We start from the raw sequence: 16,537 nt of genomic DNA, 5'->3' as shown, positions 1-16,537 counted from the left end.
TTATTTAATAAATATGTAGTATACAATTTCTGATTTTCTATATATTTTACAACGCCTGAAAATGTATGTACCGTGGAATTTTCGTGAATTATCACGTAAATTTCCGATGCATACCCGACACGCCACTGCGTCATGGGTAATGTATCTAGGTTAAGAATGACATATCTATGTTCAAGGATAAAGTCACAAATTGTCCGCTCTCTGGTGATTAGTGTTGCATTGTATTCACAGAACATCACATCCCTAACTACTGTTTTATACTTGTTGTGTATGTGTATCTTTTCATCTTTTCGCATTTTTGGGTGTTGACACATGTTTACTAAAAAAAGGTTTTGTTTCCTTTCCGCTTAATTAATTATGGGGTAAGTGCAGGGCAAACTATAATTATTAACTTTTAATCAAGTAGAAGCGCTGATTTTTTTTGGCAGTTTATCAACTGACGAAATATGTCACTTTGTTTATGATAGGTTATGTTGCACAATTAATAATACGCACCTAACTCATCTTTTTTAGCGTTGAACCTTCCGATTGCAACAAGTTATATATCAGATTGCCAGTGAAGATAAAAGACGAATTTCAAATAAGAGATTTGCATCAGAATATTGTCCAAGTACATCTACCCAGGCAGGTGAGTGATGCTAAATATTTGTTTTGCTTCTGAGGTTTTTTTGCTACTATTTGCTTTAGAAGTCAAGACGCTGGTGCATAATAGATTTCGAAACTAAAGAAAAACTTCAAGAAGCCTTGGTTGCTTTGAGGAAGTTACGAATAGACGACAAATCAATCAGAATCAGTGCCTATAAAAAGGGAGAAAACAAGACTACCAAATCTGTAAAGACAGTTAAATCCACTAAACCATTGCTAAAACTGTTGAAGAAGAATACATAAAATTTAATATTAAGTAGTAATTAGTACAGCATGGGGGTCACATTCATCGGAAACCCTTTTGATCAAGAAACAGAATACGATGATAGTGATTGGGAAATGAACGCAGTGGAGGACTGGATTATGCCACCCCAAGAAGTTGCGGTATGTTAATCTTTGTTTTGAACCATTTTTTAAACCATAATTTAAAGTAGGGTTATGCATTCATTCATTTGTTTATCAGTTCGCCGATGATGTGGAACGGGCACCAATTAATATAATTTTGGCGCCAGATGATGATTCCTCAGATTCCCTAGCAGATCAATACAGCGATGAGGAATATAATCCTGAGGATGACGACAACTATGATTTCAATGATGAGGCCGAGTTCGACTCCTACTTCGATTCAAATGAGGATGATGATGATGAGGAGATCGACTATGTTACATATCCACGTAAGTCGTAGCAGATAAGTGTTATTTGTGACAAAGTTAGTATTCAGATATTAAATAACAAAACTGTTAACACGTTTTGCATTTAACAATTTTTTTTCAAAAAGGTTTGTGTGATGTTATCCATGGTTTCCAAGCCATGGTGCAGGAAATCGCATTCGGGATGGAGAAGCTCAGATCACGGAATTGTGCGCACAACATTTTAAATAATAATTTTCACCACCACTTAGATGGGCAGTCAAATAATATGGGAGTGTTTTTTGGTTGCTGATAGGTTCATCTAACCCTTCTACTTTCATTTATTTATAAACGGAAGTGCCATAAACATGTAATTGTAGTACAATGTTGTGCTCACAGTTCCGTGATCTGAGCTCCTCCATCCCGAATGCGATTTTCTGCTCGTCATAAACCGTGGCTTGGAAACTGTGGATAACATCACACAAACATCAAAAAGATGTCACATTTTGCTGAATTTGTGGCACTTTTTTATCATGACAACAACAAATCTATTATGGACTTATAACTAAAGGCAGACTAACACATCAATAATCTATATATAAGAAAATTGTTTAATTCTTGAGATTGCCATAGTTAGAGGGGTCTAGGCCAGTGGCAATTAGGGGGCAGCATAATCAATGCAGATAAATCGAAGAACGTGAGTATCATTGATGATGCATCCTGATAGCCTACAAATAACAGAATTTGTGGACAAGCGTTGACTTTGCTTTTGCAGCAGCGGGGATGTTTATATAGCGTCAATTGGTCAGTGACTGCCACATAAATACTTTATGTCAAAAAAGTATTCTGAATTTGTCAATAAAACTGAATATATTCAATTAATCATCAAAATTTATTTTGTCTCCATCAAAATAGTCTCCATTTGAAACTATACACTTTTTCCAACGAACAATCGAGTCATCAAAACCCTTTTTAAATACATATTTTTGTAAAGACATCAACTCCTTCGGCAATTTTTGTTTTATGGCTTTTATTGACTCGAAACGTGTTCCACAAAGAGTGAATTTGGGTTTAGAAAAGAGAAAAAAAGTCAGCAGTGGCTACCTAATAACATTCGTTAAATTTTTGGTCAAAAATTCATTCACAATTACGCTTTGTCTAATGGTGCATTATCGTGGTGCAAAATCCAAGAATTGCCTTTCCATAAATCTGGCCTTTTACGGTGGATACTCTCTATCAAACACTCATAATGGCCAGATAATATTCTTTGTTGACTGTTTCTCCATTCGGAAGGAATTCTGTGTCGACAACACTGTGGTAGTTAAACAATCCAGTGAACATGATGTTAATTTTTGATCAATGTTTTCTTCAGTTGAAAATATTGAAGGACAACCAGAACGTGGCAAATCATTACCCACTTCTCGACCACGTTTGATTGTTATGCGATCGAATTTTCGATAAAATTGAATTACCGTACATCTTTCCCAGTATTTTCAACAATTCTGCACAAGAAATTTCGAAATTGAGATCATAGAACATTGAAAAAACATTAACATTTGTGTTTACCATTTTCTTAGTAATGGATGCAATGAAGAAAACTCTACAGTAAAAATGTAATAGTATTTTATTTGGATTTATCAGCTACGCTAATACTGTCTCCCCAGCTGCGGCTGGTGAAATTTGAGATGGCCATGTTTTTATAGGACACGTATTGTTTTTTAGGAATTGATTTCTAGGCCTATAATGAGAACTTTCTTGATAAATTTGCAAAATAATTATTAAAATTAAGAGTTGTTTCATATGTGCAAATTTTTTTTTCATAATCGAATGAAAGATACAATTAGCTGTTTTTTTATTATTTTTCAGAAACAATTTTTTCGTACTTATAAGTTTTAATTTAACACTAATACTTTAAAAATTCATGTTATAGTTGTTACGATTTCAGTTGGAACCGCATAAGAACACTTTATTAATAAATTCTACAGAATCCATAGGCGTCCAGAAAAATTTTGCTATTTGTAAATTCTTATGATAGATTTCTTATTAAATAAGTATGGTACCTAACGTTTCTAATATTATATTTATGAGACAGTAGAATTATTATCTATTATTTGTTCAATTAGCCAATAACATATTTGAAATATTTGTTTTCTTTATACATATAAATGGTGCACCGTATTACATCTCTGGTAAAATCGTCAATATTTTTTAATTTTGTATTTTACAATTTCCTCTTTGAACTGTGATCAATAACGTCTCCTTCTTTAATTACGCGATAAATTGTCGTTTTTGATATCTTAGTTAATTCGCTAATCCGTTTCCTAATTTCTTTATCACATTGTTCAGTATTTTCTCTTTTTATACATTCCTATATATTTAAAATATGCGTTGATTTTGTATGTGTAAATCTTTGTTTTTAAACTCCGAATTTGTTTCAACGCTTTCTACAAAAAGCACTTCGTCTATTTGAGTAATTTCCCAGGTTGTTTCGTTATCCTCCATTTCAAAGTCTCTTTAACCATGCTAAATTACTAGATATAATATTTATTTTAATAACTATTACTCTACTGGTCACGATATGAACAAATAATAATATCAATTAATAAATAATAATACATGTTACACCAACAACATACAACATACCAAGTCAACCACTACTCTGCACTGCACTGCCAAAGCCAAAGCAACACCAAACCACAGAATACCATACAAAAAATAATTTACAACCTAGTGAACCAATACAGGTTTGCTTTGACGATCAGCACGCCACCTCGATTCTACATCGGCGGACTGGTCTACCAATACCGAAATCACTGATTTGCTATTCGAGTATAAATTACAAGACAGATCATGACCAAAGCATAGGAAGAAATTTCAAGAGAAGTGCAGATGGTCCTGTACTTTAAGATTCACAGGGTCCAACTGAAATCGTAACAACTTTAACTGGTACTAAAAAAAAAATTTTGCAAAAGCACCCAATTGTATTTACTAGTTATGAGAAGAAACATTTTGCACATATACAGGGTGTCCCAGAAGAACGTGTACAACGGAAGACCACAGATTCGTGGACGACTCAAAATAGGCAGATTTAAGCTAATTCACCTATATCCGAAATCGCTTCTTTTGGCCGTTAGATGGCCTCAAAGTTACTGAAAATTTTTTGGATTTTGTAAATAACTCGAATACGTATTAATCGATTTTGATTATTTTTGGGGTGTGGACTTTTGCTTTCAATTTACAGATTTTGATGTTATACAGAGTGTTTTTTAAAACTCACAACTCCTATAAAATTGATGTATGGTGATAATATCTGTTCATAACTTTTTCCTCTTTTGGGCAATAATGACAACTATTTTTTATTTGATAGGTGATACCAATTGAAAGTTTTTGGGCCTCATAGAATTTTCATTAAATGAGTCGTTTGGGTACAAAAAATATTTTATAGATATCTACATTATCTTGCCACCCATATTACAATACTTAACAAAGTGCTAGTAGTCATTGATTTTGTAGGTTGACTGTAATTTCAGTTTGATCTTTAAGTCATTGTACCTGCCAGTTCTTAATGAGTGTTTACTACGATAAGATATACCACGTTACTTCATTTTACGATAAAGATACACACAGACGATGAATTAGAGTTATTTGCAACGTGCCTAATTTTGTAGAAATAATTCGTAAAAACAATAAAATACAATAAAATATGTTTTAGATAAAAGTAACAAAATTGAGGTTATTAAATTTAGTACGAGGGAATCATTGGTCCAGATACTGCCGGACATTTACAGTGAAATGTGGTGGAGCGTCATCATGCATAAACCACATGTTAGCTCTGAGTAATAATGTCATATTTCCAACAACTCGGGTTTTGCAAAAATTCTAAATAAAATTCCCCATTCAGTCTATTGGGTCAATAATAATGCTATCCGAAACAAGATCAAACTGAAATTACAGTCAACCTACAAAATCAGAGTCTACTAGCACATTAAGTATTGTAATATGAGTGGCAAGATAATGAATACATTTAAAAAATATTTTTTTGCACCCAAACCGCTCATTTAGTAAAAATTCTACAAGAGTCCCAAAAACTTCCAAATGGTATTACCTATCAAATAAAAAATAGTTGTCATTATTGCCCGAAAGAGGAAAAAGTTATGAACAGATATTATCACCATACATCAATTTTGTAGGAGTTGTAAGTTTTAAATAACACTCTGTATGACACCAAAATGTGTAGATTGAAAGCAAAAGTTTACACCCCAAAAATAATCAAAATGATTAATACGTATTTTGGTTATTTACAAAATTCAAAAAATTTTCACAAACTTTGAGGCCATCTAGCGGCCAAACGAAGCGATTTCTGATATAGGTGATAGCCTAAATCTGCCTATTTTGAGTCCACGAATCTGTGGTCTTCCATTGTACACTTTATTCTGGGATACCCTGTAGATCAACACAAAAGTATTCTTTGTGAGCATAGAAATCATCACCTAAAAATTGGTATGGGTCCATGGTTATTTATAAAATTATGATCATTTTAATTTTCACCCCCCCCAGGCCCTAAAATACAGGCTGCCGCACTTAAATGTAATATAAGCCTGTAGCTTCTTTGTATTTTCACCGATTTCAAAAATTTTTTTTTTTTAGTATGTAGGAAAAAAATTCTATCTAACTGTAATGCTGCTGTTTTCATGAGAGCAATACACGGCCAACTAGGACGCTTTTTTTGACGTCAAAACAGCTAATTGATATTAGCGTTTTTTTTTCCAAAAAACAGATATGTATTCTCATTTGGCATCCCTTAAAATATCTTATCACCAAGTTTCATCAAATTCGATACATCTTCCAACGAGCACTAGTTGGCTGTGTATTGCATTAATAAAAAACATCAGTATCACAGTTAAATAGTTTTTTACCCCACATTCCATAAAAAAAAATATTTAAATCAGCCAAAAAATAAAGAAGTTGTGCTTATATTACTTTCACGGCATTATGGAGTGCTCCCCTGAAGATGTATTGAATTTGATGAAACTTGGTGGTAAGACGATTTAAGGGATGCTGAATGAGAATACATAATCTGTTTCCTGGAAAAAAAATCGCTAATATCAATCAACTGTTTTGATGTCAAGAAAACACATCCTAGTTGGCCGTGAATTGCATTAATAGAAACAGCAATATCACAGTTAGATAGTTTTTTTTAGCCCACATTCCAAAATAAAAAAATTTTAAATTGACCAAAAATAAAGAAGTTACAGGCTTGTATCATATTTAAGCGCGACACCCTGTATAATATATTTTTTTTTAATTTTGTTAGAATGTATGAAAATGTATTTTCTTTGTGTTTTAGTAAGTGAGCCGGACATTTCAGAACTAGATAAACCAACCATAACCGATACTATCAACACGGGCGAAAGCAGCGACACCGACTGATTGTTAATGTATCTCATTTATTATTTTGTTTATATAATGTTTACAACACTTTTCAATGTTTCGGTATGTTCTGTTAAGTAAAATTTTTAATTTTTTTTCAAGGTCGGAGTTGCGAAAATACCGCTAAAATCTCTAAAGTACAGTTGTAAGGATTTTAAAAATTAGTCGTTTTAGTTCATTATGTAATATAAAAATATATATATGTTAATACTTCAAATGGAATTTTTCTGACATTTATTGTTATGATATTTAGTCGTAATAGATATTCATATGGTATATGGTTTATATGTGTAAATATAGTAATTTTAGTGGTTGTAGGTAAATATCTCTGCCTTGAATACCTATTACGACCAATTTTTTTCTATGTATTATGTTTTGTTTTACTTGTTAGGGATAATTTCTAGTTTTATAAATATGTAAAAAATGTTAGTCACTAATTAAATTAGGTTTTTGTAAACAGTATACTTAATAAAATAAATTTATTACTTATCTGTCTTTTCAATTGTTAAATATATAATTTGTACGTAAATAATGAAGTAATATTTCGGTATAACCTAGAATAAATGAAAAATTACAATTATTAATAAGCTTAGTAGGTATCTCAATGTAAATATTTTTATTTAAATTATTTCCAACTGCTGCATTGTACATTTAAGTATATTTTTCTGCATTAAGGGTATTTGTTGTAATTAAATCCTCCCAATCCATTAATAAGTAAATAATAGGGGAAAATGACCAAATACACTGGCGTCTACATAGTCCAATCAATCTGTCATGGCCTAATGTTAAATTTACCATAAATACCACCTAGAAACAAAAAATATGGTGATATAGGAAAAAAAATTCTAAGTGTTTTTTTCCTTTGGCGCATAAACGGCGAAGTTAACTAAAAAATTCATAAAAGTCAAAAAACGGTTTTGCGCTAATAGAAAAACTAACTTTGAACTCATATCGAAAAAAGTTAAATGAGAAAGTTGTAGCTATTAAAAAAACCTATCGATTCGATTTTTAAATATATCCATTACTATATTACTTTTCGAGATATATTGAAAAAATCGTCAAAAATCGGCTTTTTTGTACTTGCTGTATCTCTTGCAAATTAAGGTTTTGAAACTTGTTACTTGCTGTAAATGTAGCCCTCGGCAAGCAAAAGGGTGCCTTTATTTTAAACTTATAAATAAAAAATTTTCGAGATCGATTTTTCGATAAAAAGGTCATTTCGAAAATCGGCTCTTCTTGCTCGATGAATAGTCGTAGAGAAACGAATCAGGGCTCATTTTTCCCCTTAAGAGTTGTACTTTCATGATAAAAAAGGGTGATAACGATTTTATTCATTTCAAGTGTCCAAAGATGACTGAAAAATGTAAAAATTTTTTGCTCGCGTTTTTCTTGAATATATTTTTGGATTTAACTTTTAATTATTTAATTTAATTATTTATTTAACTTTTTTTTTTTAATTCCACAGACCGCTATTTAAGCAGTGCGACAGCATCCATTCTTACAGAGATTGCAGTTAAAGACTTATATTTTCAATAAAAAAATACTGTGGTTCATTTTAGCCACTTCTGCATTTTTAATTGTGCGTCAAACCGAAGCATTCGAGCGCGGCGCTAGCTAACTGTAGCGGTCGGCGGAGTGGGGGTAACGCTACTCGGCCGCTCCGAAAACTCAATTTGCGCGTTCAAAAGCGCTGTTACTTTCAAAATCGTTATCTCGACTTCTGGATCACGTACAAAAATCCTTTTGTACTTAATCTGGGGTAGCTCGACGAGATAAACCAAAATATGACATTTACGACGGCCTCAAAATTACCTTTGAAAAATGTAATTTTCCTTTTGTCTAAAATTCTCTCACCTATTGTTAACATTTTAATAATTATTATTTACAACAAAAAATATAAATACCAGTGTATACTGAGGAACCGTTAATATCAGAGAAAATATTAAAAAAATATATGTCATATGTCAAAAATTAAATCTGTGGTTATAAATTTTTTTTTTTGTACAATTGTTTGTAATGTGTGTGAGATAATGAAGATTTTGAAAGTAAAAGCGTTTTTGACACGCGAATTCATTTTTCGGAGCGGCCGAGTAGCGTTACCCCCACTCCGCCGCCCGCTACAGTTAGCTCACGCCGCGCTCGAATGCTTCGGTTTGACGCATATCGACTCCAAAAGGTCGTAGAGCAACGCTTTTTTTTTAAATCGCGCAAAAATGCCAACAATCGATTCCTGTAATAGACATTATTGAGAAATTAAAATCGAAAAAGATATTCAAGAAAAACGCGAAAGAATGTGTACATTTTTCGGTCATTTTTGGACACTTGAAGTGATTAAAATCATTATCACTGTTTTTTACCATGAAAGTACAACTCTTAAGGAAAAAAATGAGCCCTGATTCGTTTCTCTACGCCTATTCGTCGAGCAAGAAAAGCCGATTTTCGAGATGACCTTTTTTCGAAAAATCGATATACCTCTAACTCGAAAACTTTTTAATATTTTTTAGTTTAAAATAAGGCACTTTTTTGCTTGCCGAGGGCTACATTTACAGCAAGTAACAAGTTTCAAAACCTAAATTTGCAAGAGATACAGCAAGTACAAAAATAGTTGAGTTTTGACGGTTCTTTCGACATATCTCGAAAAGTAATATAGCGATCGATATATTTAAAAATACGAATTGATAAGTTTTTTAATAACTACAACTTTCTCATTTAACTTTTTTCGATTGGAGTTCAAGTTAGTTTTTCTCTAGGTTTTTCCTATTAGCGCAAAACTGTTTTTATAAATTTTTTAGTTTAACTTCGCCGTTTATGCGCCACAGGAAAAAACACTATCTTTCTTGGAATTTTTTTCCTATATCACCATATTTTTTGTTTCCAGGTGGTATTTTTTGTAAGGTCTTCTACCTAGTGATTGGACCAACACTTGGGCAGGTAATTCTTCGGATATAAATGTGAAATAAGCAAGTGATACAATTCTCTTCTCATCGAGCCGTTGCAGAGTACAGTTGGTTATCTGATTTCAACAATTTCTTTTTGTACGTTACGTTTTTTTAGTGGCAAATTAAATTTTTATATTATACTCGGCGTGAGTTTAATTTAATGGACAAGTAACCTTCTACACGATTTAACTGAGAGCTGAAGTTTGCAGTTAAAAATATCAGTTTACTGTATTCCTAAGTAAAGTCGTATTTTTTAACTGCATGTAGAATTACTCAAAAAAATTTTTTTTTCTAATTCTATTTTTTAAATAACTCCAAAAAGGCCGTTGCGAAGAATTTAGGCACGTAAGTTAATAGCTTTTTGTGTAAAGGGTGTTTGGAAAAGTTGGTACAAAATTTAAGAAGTTGAAAGTAGAGCCAAAAATAGTGAAAAATGTTGCTATAAACATTGGTCCTCCGGAGCACCGTTACTGAGATATTGCCCTCCAAAGGGGTCTTATTATTTGGATATCTTTTAAAATAACTTTATAATTAAAATAATGGAATGAAAATTGTAGGTAATAATCATACCATAAAGGGTCTTTAATTATTATCATAAGTTTCACCAAAATCGGATATAAATAAGGATAGTTTTATAACTACAGAAATTTTTCGAATATTTTTTATTCTTTGAATTATCAAGCAAATATTATTTTTTAATGAATTAGACTTTTTGAAGAAAAAATTTCTCTACTTTTTTTTCGAATTCTGCGTAGTTTGTTAGTCGGAAATAATTATTTTTTAAATAATGTATGTATTTTTTAAATAAATTTTTATTTTTAATTTTAGGTTATAACTGAATCATAAAATGCATAAAAAACATAAAAATCTTAATTCCGAGTGCGAAACAATGACTTACATTGTCCACACCCTGAACCGTAATATGGGCACGTAATCTTAGGAAGTTGAATCGAACATGATGAAAAATTTCATGTTGAATTCTTATGGCATCGAAAGCTTCATCAATACGTTGCTCATAGAAAATTGAATATTAATTTTTCTATGACGTTGCCACAACTCTTCAATGGTAGTCACATGCGTAGCTTATACCATTCTATTTACGTTGTCCCATAAATAAAAATCATCTGCATTTAAATCCGGCGAACGAGGTGGTCATGGTATAGGCGCGTTCTCAGAGGAATAAGTTCCTCTGAGGACTCGTTATTAACATATATTAAAAAATGCATAGTGCCCTCCAATCAGGAAAAGGTGGACGTGGTTCATACATACCACCAATTTTAAATAGTCTCATGTTGTGATTATGTGCCGCCAATTTTAAATTGTTTTGATCAGATCTGCAATTCTTATGATTTGTCAGAAAAGCATTGTTCCATATTTGATTATGTAGGTGAGGCTAATTATTGAGGTTAAAATAATAAAATAAGATGTACGTAACAGATATATATTCACCTATAAAATTATTATTTGTGTCACTAAAAAACAATCAGCAACAAAAAACATTAGTAATTACATATTTAATTTGATATGTATGACAATCATTACTATTAAAACAACTCTACAACGATATATGCTAATTCGATTAAATGACAATATACAGGGTGATTCAAAAAACCGCTGACAGACTTCTAGTGTAGATAATACATAAAAAATTAAGACGAAAAGTTTTAATAAACATAGGGTCGCAAATGCCTCCTTAACGAGATACAGGGCGTCAAAGTTTCTGTAAAATTAAACATTGTCTGCAATAATTCCAAAATGCCTAAACATTCCTATTTCAAATTTGCTATGCGTAGTTAGCACCTTAAGACCAATGTTTGATGTACTGCTCAAAATTTTACGAGCAGCAGTGTCGTAGAGACGGGGTCAACGTGACCCTTTTTTCAAAATATTTTCTACGCCACTACTAATTTTGTCAAACGGGCACTATTTTCGTGTAAAGTGTTCAATTGTCTATCGAATTGGTCACTTGCTAAATTTGAATTAAAGCAACCATTTTTAAGAGAAATACCTTTGTAAAAATTTGTAAATCCAATTTTATTTTCATTCATTTTAGTTTCGCATAGTAGGCTTGTGCTATTCAAAATAAAATTAAACATCGCCTGTCACTAATGTCAATGTGTACAAGTGAGTTAAGTAAACTAGATTATAAGCTTCTTTTTGTCATTTTTACGCTTTAATTTTACATAAACTTTGACGCCCTGTATCTCGTTAAATAGGCCTTTGCGATCCTATGTTTATTAAGACTTTTCGTCTTAATTTTTCATGTATTACTTATTCTAGAAGTCTGTCACCGGTTTTTTGAATCACCCTGTATATGTTATGATTGTTTTCATGGTTTTCATCACATATTTGACAATTAATAAGTATTAATGAATATATATAGCAATTTTTTTTTGTATTTTTTTTGTAAAAATTGAGACAAAAATCAGGATATCATATGTCATTGGATTTGGAAAAAAATATATACCTACTATGCAAAGCAAAAAAAATATAGTACTATATTTAAAAATAAAAATTAACAATGGCCTGCTACTAAGTGTTGAAAAAAATTATAATAAAGAGGTCACCCCGTATTATACTACTTTTATCTTACATACATATTTCAAATCCGTTACCTTTACAGCACATAAATAAACAAAGAAACACAAATATACAAAACTTATCAATAAGTTATATACATTGTAATTTTGTATCAGTGTCACATTGGTGTGTATTTTATTTGAATTTATCATTCCTCTTTTTTTCGCTGTACGCGGATATGAACAATATTTTCCTGAAATTTCAAGGAGAGATAGCGACCAATTTGCATAACGAATATATTATGCAAATATCATTTTTAATTACTTTAAATTGTATACTTTTCCTACTAGATATAATTTTTTAGTGTTAATATCAAAAATAGGCTAATTGTTTGTTGATAACGGCAAAACTTATTAAAAAATATTAGTAACATAAAATAAAAAAGGAATTAGGAATGATAGGAAAATATTTAACGTAATAAGCCAGTGACGCAGCCAGTGGGGTGCAAGGAACTCTGGCTACCCAAAGTTTTTACAAGCTTTTATTTAACTTTACATGTATGATCCACTTCCTCTTAACCTATGGCCCATTTACACGAGGCCAGTTGTGAAGACATTCCATTAAGCCAATCCAATGACAAAGTTGAGGACAATCCAATAAAAATTCAATTGAAGTTTACACGTAGGCCAGTCTGTCATTTGCCAGGCTAGTATCTTTGTATAATCTATGTGGTCTAGTATATACGGTTGTGTAGAATGGATAGGCTAGGACTAGGCTAGGCTTGGCTAGGAACGTACGTTCTCACAAATGCCATTACACAAGCCAATCCACTTCTTGAGTGGTGGGGGACGCTATTGGCTCCTAAAATTAGAAACCGTTCTAATTAGTGGAGTGGCTTGGGACAATGGCTGGAGACATTCCATTTACAGGACTGTCTCATTTACACGATGCCAATGTTGGATTGGCTTAGTGGAATGTCTTCACAACTGGCCTTGTGTAAATGGGTCATTACGACTGTGTTAGTAGCTCACGGACACGAAACTTTGCATACAGGGTGATTCATTAACAATGGGAAAGTAGAAAGCTGAAGATAATACACGTGAAATGGTAACGATTGGCGCAAACATGCCTTATCCGAAAGTTAATAGTTTCGGAAATACAGGGTGTTGAAAGTTAAAATTTTGAATCGTTTTTTTGCGATTATTCTGAAAATATGTAGGTTAGGAACTTGAAAATTTGTGAAACTATATTTTTTTAGCGACGAATAAGATGCGTGCTGTGATTTCAGCATTGCTCGTAGAGGGCGCCACTTACGACCAATTTTACCGAAAATTTAGTTAATAACTGTTTGCCCTGTATATTTAACATGAAACTTGATTCAAAACCTGAAAGAGCTATCATTTTTCCATTAATTATGTACTCTTGTTTCATTTCGGTATCTCGATCCGTTTTCGAGAAAAATCGATTTAACGAACACTATGTTTTGATAATACGAGAAATTAAAAGCGAAACAAACCAAGTGTTTCTTCGTGTTATTACAACAATTAACAATAAAACAAATGAAATTCGTAATAATGATTTAAAGTCAGTGTTCGAAGAATCCACCGTTGACATTTACACACTTTACACAACGTTTTCTGAGAGATCTTCGAGTTTGAAACAACATATTGGGATTGCGTTTGACTTCGTTGGCAGCGATTTGTATTCTTTGCCACAACTCTTCACACGAACCAATAGATTCTTCCAAATAGAAAAATGAAGAGGATTGAAGTCCGGACTTCTGGGTGGCCAAGTAAAAATGCTTCCACGGCTTGAAGAAGTTCCACTTTATTTAAGAAGAGACATGTGGTTCATGCACGACGGAGCTCCACCGCATTTTTCTTGGCCAGTGCGTGCATATTTAGATGCAGTTTTTCCAAATCGCTGGATTGGCCATGTAAGCATTTTTGCTTGGCCATCCAGAAGTCCGGACTTCAATCCTCTTGATTTTTCTATTTGGTCTCGAATGAAAGATATAGTTTACAAAGAATCTATTGGCTCGTGTGAAGAGTTGTGGCAAAGAATACAAATCGCTGCCAACGAAGTCAGACGCAATCCCAATATGTTGTTTCAAACTCGAAGATCTCTCAGAAAACGTTGTGTAAAGTGTGTAAATGTCAACGGTGGATTCTTCGAACACTGACTTTAAATCATTATTACGAATTTCATTTGTTTTATTGTTAATTGTTGTAATAACACGAAGAAACACTTGGTTTCTTTCGCTTTTAATTTCTCGTATTGTCAAAACATAGTGTTCGTTAAATCGATTTTTCTCGAAAACGGATCGAGATATCGAAATGAAACAAGAATACATAAATAATGGAAAAATGATTGCTCTTTCAGGTTTTGAATCAAGTTTCATGTTAGACATACAGGGTAAAAAGTTATTAACTAAATTTTCGGTAAAATTGGTCGTAAGTGGCGCCCTCTACGAGCAATGCTGAAATAACAACACGCATCTTATTCGTCGCCTAAAAAAATATAGTTTCACAAAGTTTCAAGTTCATAACCTACATATATTAAGAATAATCACAAAAAAACGATTTAAAATTTTAACATTCAACACCCTGTATTTCCGAAACTATTAACTTTTGGATAAGGCATGTTTGCACCAATCGTCACCATTTCACGTGTAGTATCTTCAGCTTCCGACTTTCCCATTGTTAATGAATCACCCTGTATACGTACGCATATACCTACGCATTTACTTTTGATAGCTAAACATTATTTACTTCTTCACTATAAACTGATGTTGTAGCCAGGATTGTCTACTCATGAGGGCACTCCTCAACTGTTAGTGTAGCAGAGGCGTTACTTGAAATGGATAGATTGAGAAATAGAGAGAAAAAAACTGATTTTTCTGAAAAACTGTTAAAGATAAGTATGGACAACCTTATACCCCGAAAGGGCATTCAAGTTTGCATTTACCCATGACAATTAATATGGGTCATTCCATTTGACAAAAAAAAGTTTTTCAACTCGTAAGATTATTATTCAGTTTCTCCGAGTTTGAATAACGTACACGTTTTGCTCACAGATGACAAGATAAAGGTAAATTATGCCAAAACGAACTGTGAAAACTGCAGGTTTCTAACTCTTACGGTTTAGACGCTATCTAGCTTCATTTAGGGTGCTGGAATCGTGATTTTTTTCAAAAACAACTGATTATCTCGAAAACGGAAAGTTTTAAACACCATGTACATCAAATAAATTCTACCTAATGTTAATATTATAAATGCAATAATCCATTTAAAATAACAAAGTTATATAGCGTCCACGCGAAATGGAACACCCTGTAAAGCTAAAAATATTTTCTATTAAAACCATTTTTTACAGTGTTACAGAAGAATCCCTCTTAGGTGGAACACCCTGTATTATCGCAGTATGTTCTATCGGGTGTCCCAAAAATTCACGCAAGATTTGAATGTTGCGCCATTTGTGCGGTAAAGTGTTACCAGCGATAAAACAAGGCAGCGTGACAGTTAGCAGTTCAGGTTTATTAAAAATAGGGCGCTATACGAAATAACAACACTTTTCCCTTGTTGAGCAATACTTTAAGAATAACGAAGGTTTGGTATCTAAAGTCCGCAATTTTCGTACAAAATATGGTTGGAATGGTGATTTAACTTCATAAACTGTGAAGAGATTAATTGAAAAATTCCGGGAGACTGTATCATTTAGTGATCTTAAATACTCTGGACGTCCTTCAGCAAGTCGTTCAACACTCGACACAAAATAACATCGAAGTAGTTCGTGAGAGTGTTGCTGAGAGTCCAGGAACAACAATTCGGCACCGTGGCAAAACATTGGAATTTCGAGAAGCTCTCTACAGCGTATTCTCACTGAAGATTTGCATCTTCAAGTTTACAAAATTCAATTGACACGCAGAGTGAAAATGGATTATGGAACAAGTGGGTGCTAATTTTTCGAACAAAATCATCTTCAGCGATAAGGCTCTGGAATCTGGAATTGTGTGGAAGGTATCTTTAGGCCCCATTGGGCCCCTTGTACCTCCTCCCATTAGGAGATCAATCCACCTGAGCCGTTAACCAATCTATTACAGAGAAAATGGTGGTGACGTAGCTCAAGGGAATGTCTCTAATATAGGCCATAGAAGGCCAGCGCTCTCCCAACATGGATTCTCTTGTTGACGAGACTGCAGTGTATTTACATAGCACATGTAATACTGTCTCATCTTTCTGTTCACAGCCTCTACAAAGAGGTGTTTCACACTTCCTCATATTGTAAAGGTGCTTCCTTAGTGTCCAGTTTGAATACTTGTCACCAGGCGAAAATTTGCCCTAGACATGGCCAGGTATTTTTTGGCTGTATCCT

General features: G+C 32.9%; 1 protein-coding gene across 1 annotated transcript; it reads left to right on the top strand.

Moving 5' to 3' along the window:
• Positions 1-230: 230 nt before the first annotated feature.
• Positions 231-7,191, top strand: LOC108916041 (coiled-coil domain-containing protein 1-like). The gene is made up of 5 exons (XM_018722230.1): positions 231-362; positions 514-628; positions 688-1,029; positions 1,109-1,319; positions 6,622-7,191. The coding sequence occupies exons 3-5, from the start codon at positions 919-921 to the stop codon at positions 6,702-6,704; spliced, it is 405 nt and encodes a 134-aa protein (XP_018577746.1). The 5' UTR covers positions 231-362; positions 514-628; positions 688-918; the 3' UTR covers positions 6,705-7,191.
• Positions 7,192-16,537: the final 9,346 nt, after the last annotated feature.

This window comes from Anoplophora glabripennis, unplaced genomic scaffold (genome assembly GCF_000390285.2).
Source record: "Anoplophora glabripennis isolate ALB-LARVAE unplaced genomic scaffold, Agla_2.0 scaffold1506, whole genome shotgun sequence".
Lineage (NCBI taxonomy): Eukaryota > Metazoa > Arthropoda > Insecta > Coleoptera > Cerambycidae > Anoplophora > Anoplophora glabripennis.
Note: the sequence above shows the minus strand (reverse complement) of the source record. Positions and strands in the feature narration are given on the sequence as shown.